The 7,536-nt window shown below is 32.2% G+C and overlaps 1 protein-coding gene across 1 annotated transcript; it reads right to left on the bottom strand.

The window, feature by feature from the left end:
- Window positions 1-210: 210 nt before the first annotated feature.
- On the bottom strand, window positions 211-5,599 carry LOC131052849 (protein NRT1/ PTR FAMILY 4.5). Its single transcript, XM_057987485.2, has 6 exons — window positions 5,435-5,599; window positions 5,215-5,323; window positions 4,720-4,937; window positions 4,141-4,587; window positions 3,870-3,988; window positions 211-1,169 (listed from the first exon to the last, which is right to left on the bottom strand). The coding sequence occupies exons 1-6, from the start codon at window positions 5,435-5,437 to the stop codon at window positions 356-358; spliced, it is 1,710 nt and encodes a 569-aa protein (XP_057843468.2). The 5' UTR covers window positions 5,438-5,599; the 3' UTR covers window positions 211-355.
- Window positions 5,600-7,536: the final 1,937 nt, after the last annotated feature.

Genomic DNA, 7,536 nt, shown 5'->3' with positions numbered 1-7,536 from the left:
ATAGAAAATTAGAACAAAGTACCAATTATAGAACGAGGTATGAGATCCATAAAATGATCTTTTGTATATATATAGATATATATATTGGTTGATTAGAAATATCTATGTAATTTGAAATACATAATTCACATACACTTCAAAATGGAAGCAAAATACAACGATAACAGTATTTTCTATATAATGTTACTCAACCGACTCAATGTAGTGCCATATAAAATATTTAACCTTTGAATAATTATAAATACATAAAATCTATTGCTTTATACTTGTTTCTACGTTATCCATATCAGGGTTTTTATAAGATCTACAATGGCTTCTTATTCATAGAAAAGCTTGAGAACGAATTCTCAGTATCTCATCTTTTATAAGTGTACCACACAGACCACAAAAGATAATTGACAAAATTGAGTGCGCTGAGAAAACAGAGAAGCCAGTAGAAGCGATCCAGATGATTTCGATTCAAATTATTCCCTGAAAGCCATCCAACGCCATCTCCAAAACGTCTAGTGGCGCCATTAACAATGGACACAAGCACCGAGCTCAGATAATACCCCATCGAAATAGACACCCATGAAAGAGCTGTTGCCATTGATCTCATTCTACAAGGTGCCTGCGAGTAGAAAAATTCCATCAGTCCAGCCAATGCAAACATATCAGCAATTCCCAGCACAAAGTATTGAATGCCAACCCACAAAAACGTCACAGGCAAAGGCTGGGAAGAATCGATCAAATCATAATGTCTTGCAACTTTTTTTCTCTTGATCTCCATCGATGCAGCGACTGCCATTGATATTATGGATAACACTAATCCCACACCAACTCTCTGCAAATGAGAAATGCCCGTTTCTTTGCCAGTTAAGCGGCGAGCCAAAGGCACAAATGCTCGATCATAGATTGGAATAAGGATGATCATGCTAATCACTGGAATTGCAGGCAGGGAAGCTGGTGGGACTTTGAAGTCATTAATGGTGGTTTTCATTGTTGTGGCCTGTCTTATTGAAAAAGTCTGCAGCTGGGCAATGCAGCAGTTCATCATTATAGTGCTGGCAAATATGGGCAGTATTCTCATCATTATCTTCACTTCTTCAACCTGACTCACTGTGCATAACCGCCACGGGCTTTCCGCACCGCCAGCGCTGGGATCCACTACAGATGCTTTCTCCAGAAACCTTACAAACACACACACACAAAATGCCATTATTCGCAATCAGATATTTGCTTTAAACTGATCATATAAGTAGACACTACAAAGCTTTTCATTGGGAAAGGTACGGCAGTTTTTGGAAAAGCTCTCAGAGGGTATAATTAGTAAGGTGGAATAAGTTGAACAGTTCTACATTCTGTAGGGTGGAATAACGTGTGGAGTTGATTCCATAATAATTGAGTCAACATTAACGTGTGGAGTTGATTCCATAATAATTGAGTCAACATTACTGTTTTTATGTACTTAAAGCTTTGGCAGTGGACTGTATGGCTTCTATTTTAGTCCTGGATATGACATTTACGGCGCATTATGATCATGGTGCACCGACTTGCTTTTCAGATTTATATGGAGGATTTTTACTTTCACTGAAAGGTAAAGATCACTTTGTGAGTTTTCGTATATATGGAGAGAGAAAATGATAGACGGAATATATTTAACCTAAACCTATAGCCTCAACACTCAACAGTACAGGAGACTCAAAAGATCTCAAATTTATATTTTTAAAAAAAAAATTATTGTTTAATTTAAAAAAGTGGAATTGTCTATATTCTCAACAGTAGAAGAGGTCTAAAAGATATCAAATTTATATTTACTTTTTTGAAAAAGGAAATATATTGTTTAATTTGAAAAAGTGGAATTGTCTATGTAGGCAACAAAATGGTTCTTGACAAGATAATTTATTTCAAAAGATCTCAAATTTTAATATTTATTTTTTGAAAAAAATATTATTTAATTTGAAAAAGTGGAATTGTCTATAGTCTCAACAGTGGAAGAGGTCTAAAAAGATCTCAAATTTATATTTACCTTTTTGGAAAAAGAAAAAATATTGTTTAATTTGAAAAAGTGGAATAGTCTGTGTGGGCCACAAAATGGTTTTGACAAGATAATTTATTTGTAGATTATTAATTAGATTAAAAACCAGAATATAACAGTATTTGTTTTTTAATTTAATTATTAAATACAAATAAATTGTCTTGTGAGAGTCGTTTTGTTGTCTGCATAGATAGCTTTGAAAAAGTTTTCAATGGAGGTCTAATTTTTTTTCAATATTATTCTTTTTAGAAGCATGATTCTATTGTTTAGTTTTTTTTTTATAATATTGGTTAGTTCTATATGATTTTGATTTTCATAGTCTTTACAATTTAGATTAAAATTTTTAAGTTATATATGATTTTTTATTTAATTTTTAATTTTTTAAATATTTAATACTCTTCATATTAAATATTTTTTACAATTTGACTTGAAATTACAGATTCAAGTTGGTATTTTTCTATTAAAATGTAAAAATTACGAAATATCATTTAATTAATTAAATATTCACTCTAATAAAATTAAAAAATTGAATGACAATTATATTTTGTAGAGTCTCTTATTTTATAATTATATTTTTATTTTTCTAAAATAAAATCATCAAAATGATGATTATATCATGTTAGAAAGATGATTGGTCAAGAAAAGTTTTCTCACAATAGTAAAGTATTTTATAGGGGCTTCCAATTAAATCAAACATTTTATAATAGTTCTTATTTGGATTTGGTAACTCTTATTTTGCTTCCTACTCTAGAGATTAAATTAATATATTCAAACTTGAATTTAAATGAAAAACAACAAAATAAATAACTAGCTTTCATTTATACTTAAGGTCGATTTCAGTAAAGCTATGTTAAGGTTTTTTATTTTTATTCATAGGAAATATAGAGATGATAAAACACTCAAATTAAATTAAAAATATAATATTTTTTATGTATGTATATAGAAAACATAAATTATATGAATAAGATTAATAAAAAATATCTATTGTAAAGAGAGGTAAGAAAGATGTCAAGTAAGAAAGATGCCTTAAAACTTATAGTCATATTGAAATAACCAGAACACCTTAAAACTTATAGTCATATTGAAATAACCAGAACACCTTAAAATATATGAATCTTTATTATTATTTTAAACCATCAACACAACTCTTTATCTTAATATTTACCTTTAAATTTTTTCTTTTAATCTTAATTTAAAAACAAACAAAATCTTCATAAATTATAATTTATGTTTAACTTTTAAATAAAATACAGCTTATCTATTTCAATTCTTAATAAATAATAATATAAAATTCAGAGACCTGGACCAGACTGTCCTTCCTCCTCAGTATTTTGTCAAAAGAATTGTGGATTATCATGGGTGAGGATGGAAAAATTATTTTATCGAAAAATAAATAAATATAAAATTCAAAATTCAAAATTCACAATTCAAGACAGTTTTTATAGATATTTTCTTAAAGCCACGTTGATACAAACTTAATATATTGATTCTTGTCCATTGACTATGTGTCACATATTTTGTATATTCAGATTGTACCATCACTCTAAACCTGGAAAACGAAAAAATGATATTTAATCTTGGCGAGTGTTGGGGAACTGAAAGGCTAACTTTAGATTCTCGTTTACTTGGGAAGCTTCATTAATTTTGCCTTTTTAAAACGAAATAGCAGTGACAGTACTACATATATTTCGATTTCAGCTGGAATCATGGAAGCAAGGCCGCTGTGTATAACAGTAGTCTTTAGACTAACCAGTAAACTCCAGAAAAGTAACGTTCAGAATGTAGCAATTGCAATTCATACAGACATTTTTTCTACTGTAATGATTGTAACATGGCTAGGACTTCTACGTACCTAAACTGCGGGGTCCGGTGAAGGTGAGAGCTATTTACTTTGGTCGGTTCACTTTCGTAGCCTTGGTACTGAATGTCATTTGGGTTCAACCGTCGCTTGCGAATGGCCGCTACAAACACCTGTAAAAAGCATGAACCACTGGCTAAGAAATTGGACAAATTATCATAAAAGGATTGCCAAAATGAAAATTTTGTTTGGGTCCCTTAGTTTGTGATTAGAACTCCCAAGCAGTGTGATCTGAGACAATGAGTTAATTTTGCATATAGTGTACCTGAGCAATACAGGTTAGAGGACTGCCGATGGGGATCCTGTTTCTATACCTGCGTGTATATGATAGAAAGAAAGCTAATACAAGTGCAATGCTTAGAATAGAGAGGACAAATCCCCAGAACCAGCCCTTATTGTCTTGTACCCACACTACAAATGTTACTGCTAGCAATGAACCCACACACATGCTGAACAAAAACCAGTTGAAGAAATTTGATCTCAGCTTTCTCTCTTTTCCATCATTCTCATCGAATTGTTCTACCCCATGAACAGGCAAAGAGCCCTTAATGCCTCCAACACCCAGAGCAACGAGATACAGACCAGTGTAGAGCATTAGAGCTTGTCCACCTTCCACCTGCTTGCAAATCCCAGCATTGGATGGATTTCCCATGTCACATGCCGGAGGCTTTAGTGAAGGGAAATGTGCTTGTACTGTTAATAACACCCAACCCTGCATATTTCATGAACGTAAAATCAGAATCTAAACAAGTCTGAATATTTCATGGATGTAGACTAAGAATGAAAATAAGCTGCACAATTCAAGAGAAGACTGAAGAGAAAGAACAAAGAGAAGTGGACCTACTAAGAGCTCTACGACTGCAAATATGATAACGGTTACATAGGTGGTGGTGAAGGTGTCACACATAAATGCTCCCAAAAGCGGCAGCAGGAAGGAAGTCCCTATGAAATTTGTGACAGTATTGGCTGATACAGAGAGAGAAAAATGCATGAACCCATAAAAATAGTTCACAAAATTCGTTGCATTTGCCAGGAATGCTAAGTTCTCGAATGTTTCGGACACTGCAACACATCAAGCTCGAATATCAAGCGAATTCAAAGGGATTCTCTTTACAAAATTAATTTTTTTAAAATTTAACTACGGGATTTTTTAATATTAATATTTTAGATCACATTCTATGATTTATTATCAGATTATTAAAAAAATGAAGAAGATAGATACATTTTCTTACACTTTCTTAACATCTTGATTCGATATATTGATACTAAAAAATCACACAACCAAATTCAGAAACACCTAAATTATAGATCACAAATTCAACTTTTTTCAAATGCTTACAGAAAACAAAAGCTGCAGCAAGGATTCCACCATGTTTGGGTTTATCCACATGTTTGTTTCTCCAGTCCACATATTCCTCTAGCTGGTGTGCTTCACCTCGTTCAGTTTCCTGTACGATCCGTTAGTTTTCATGGAGTAAATCATAAATTCTACATCAATAAAATCGAAGAAATCTAGGCCTTCAAATCATGTTTCTAGAGAAGGAACAGAGTGGGCATACCATTATAATTTTTAACAGCAGCCCCCAGTTAATTTTTGAAACAAAGCTGCACTGGAGTTGAAGGGCCTTTAAAGTTTCTCTATGTACAGGTGTTGGAATTTTGTGGGAATCCGGTCTGACAAATAAAGGAAAAGACGTTCTATTCGGCTATAGGATGGGAAAAAAGAAATCATTCCCTTGATGGTGGAAAATTGTTTGTTATTCGATGCATCCAAAGCCCAAAATAACATTGCTGTTAAATTTCAGCCTTATCGCCAGTGGCATATACCATTTGACCTGGAGATTGGTTGCTTAGTCGTTTAGGACAGTCTGTGAATGTGAAACCCAAAACTATACGGTGTCTTTTCCATTTCAGTGAAAGAGGTAGTAACTGGGCCCCCTCATGATTTTTTTCATGAGAATAAAACCTATTTATGTCTATATTTTAATGGTTTAGTTGAGATCTCGACCTCACTTTTAGTTTTGAATTCTAATGATGATTTATTTATTTTAATGGAGGAGGAGGACGAGGATGAGGAAGAGGAATTGCTACTTTTAATCACAATGAATCTTAGTATAACCATTTTTAATCATATTTTTTTCCCACATTCTAATGACTTTTATAGACATTTTCGTATCATTTATAATCAAACTTTATGTTAAGTTTTTAAAACATTAGACTTGGTTATTGATAGTTTTATAAATTTACATATGTATATGATTATTGTTCAATTGTGATGATATATTATGATAGATTGTGTTAGTTGTAATGATTAAGTATTTTGTGAAAGATATTAATCTATCATACGTAAAAAAAAGTAGTCATATTCCACCTAGGCATCCACATAGGCTTTTAAGCCTAGCTAGGTAACTTGACACATCTCCTTATGAGGTGTCCAAGTTATTGAGAGGTTATGAGTGGTGTCAAATATCATTTGACACATCTCCCTTATTTTTTGGGCAGTTTTGCCACCACTCTAGTTCTTCCCTCCTTTCGTGGTTGGTCTTTGACCTATATGTACACATCTTCTTTCCATTATTCAATGGTATTGTTCAATTTCGTGTTTTATGTGCTTGAGATCTGTGTTCATTGGATTTTGGATTTGACAAAACATAAAAAAAGAAGCAATAATATATATGAATCACCTACAACCATAATAATTGATATTTGTAATGGAAAGATAGCGAGTCTATAATAAGATTGGACACCTATAATTGAGTAGGCTTTACCCTAAAGAATTGGTGTATTCAGGAAGAATTATAGCTATTTATGGTGAAAATGGATAACAATAATAACGATATTAAAAGGCTAAATGAATTCAACCACAAAACCCTAGCCTAACAACAACAAGGATCCACCATAACATATGAAGATTACCTAAGACAATGCAAATCAAATGAAATCGCAAAGATTATACCATCACATGTCCAATAGGGTTTGGATCTCCATTCTTCCTATCTCCATTGATCTTGCTTGATATATTTGCTCTCAGATTTTATGTGTACAAGAGCTCAACAAAGAACGAAATGTGGTTGCAAGTAGGATCGCATATGCCAAGTAGTCAATTGATCAAGTGGTTAGAATGATTGATTAGGGTTGATAATGAAGGAAGCATCTCCTTATATAGAAGACACTATATGAAATGGAGGGATAAGATTGAGAGGTGTAAAAAGAGGTCGGCTATGATTAGAAGGTAGGTAAAAGAAATAATAAAATAATGAAAGGGGTAGGTAGTGTATGAATTAAGAGATGAATGACGTGTCATGGGTAGAAAAGGTTAATGAAATAATTAAATAAATAAAGATTTATATAATTAATAGAAGAAGTGGGATCAATTAAATAAATAAGATATTTATTTAATTTAGGAAAAGGATAATTTAAATAAATAAATGTATTTATTTAAATGAGAAATAAGGCTAGAAGAGGATAAATGAATTAATTAAATAAGTAAAGATCTATTTAATTAATAGTAGAATTAAGCTTAGATAATTTAATTAGACTGGACAATTTTAGTTGTCTACATTTTGCCCCTCTTTGAGACAATGCGGCTTGTCGCGTTGTTTCAAAGAAGATAAGATGAACTGATACAGAGTTGCCCCAAGATGGGAATGATATGCCCCCT

Source organism: Cryptomeria japonica, chromosome 6 (genome assembly GCF_030272615.1).
Source record: "Cryptomeria japonica chromosome 6, Sugi_1.0, whole genome shotgun sequence".
In the NCBI taxonomy this organism is placed as follows: Eukaryota; Viridiplantae; Streptophyta; class Pinopsida; order Cupressales; family Cupressaceae; genus Cryptomeria; species Cryptomeria japonica.
The sequence above is the reverse complement of the archived record's forward strand: the minus strand, read 5'-3'. Positions and strand labels throughout refer to the sequence as shown.

What these genes read in the sequence shown, in the direction of transcription:
- LOC131052849 (XM_057987485.2), bottom strand. An exon ending in TGCTGCAGCTTTTGTTTTCT is followed by an intron (nt 4,938 to 5,214) that starts GTAAGCATTTGA and finishes GATGTGTTGCAG; the next exon opens with TGTCCGAAACATTCGAGAAC. An exon ending in TTGCAGTCGTAGAGCTCTTA is followed by an intron (nt 4,588 to 4,719) that starts GTAGGTCCACTT and finishes TGAAATATGCAG; the next exon opens with GGTTGGGTGTTATTAACAGT.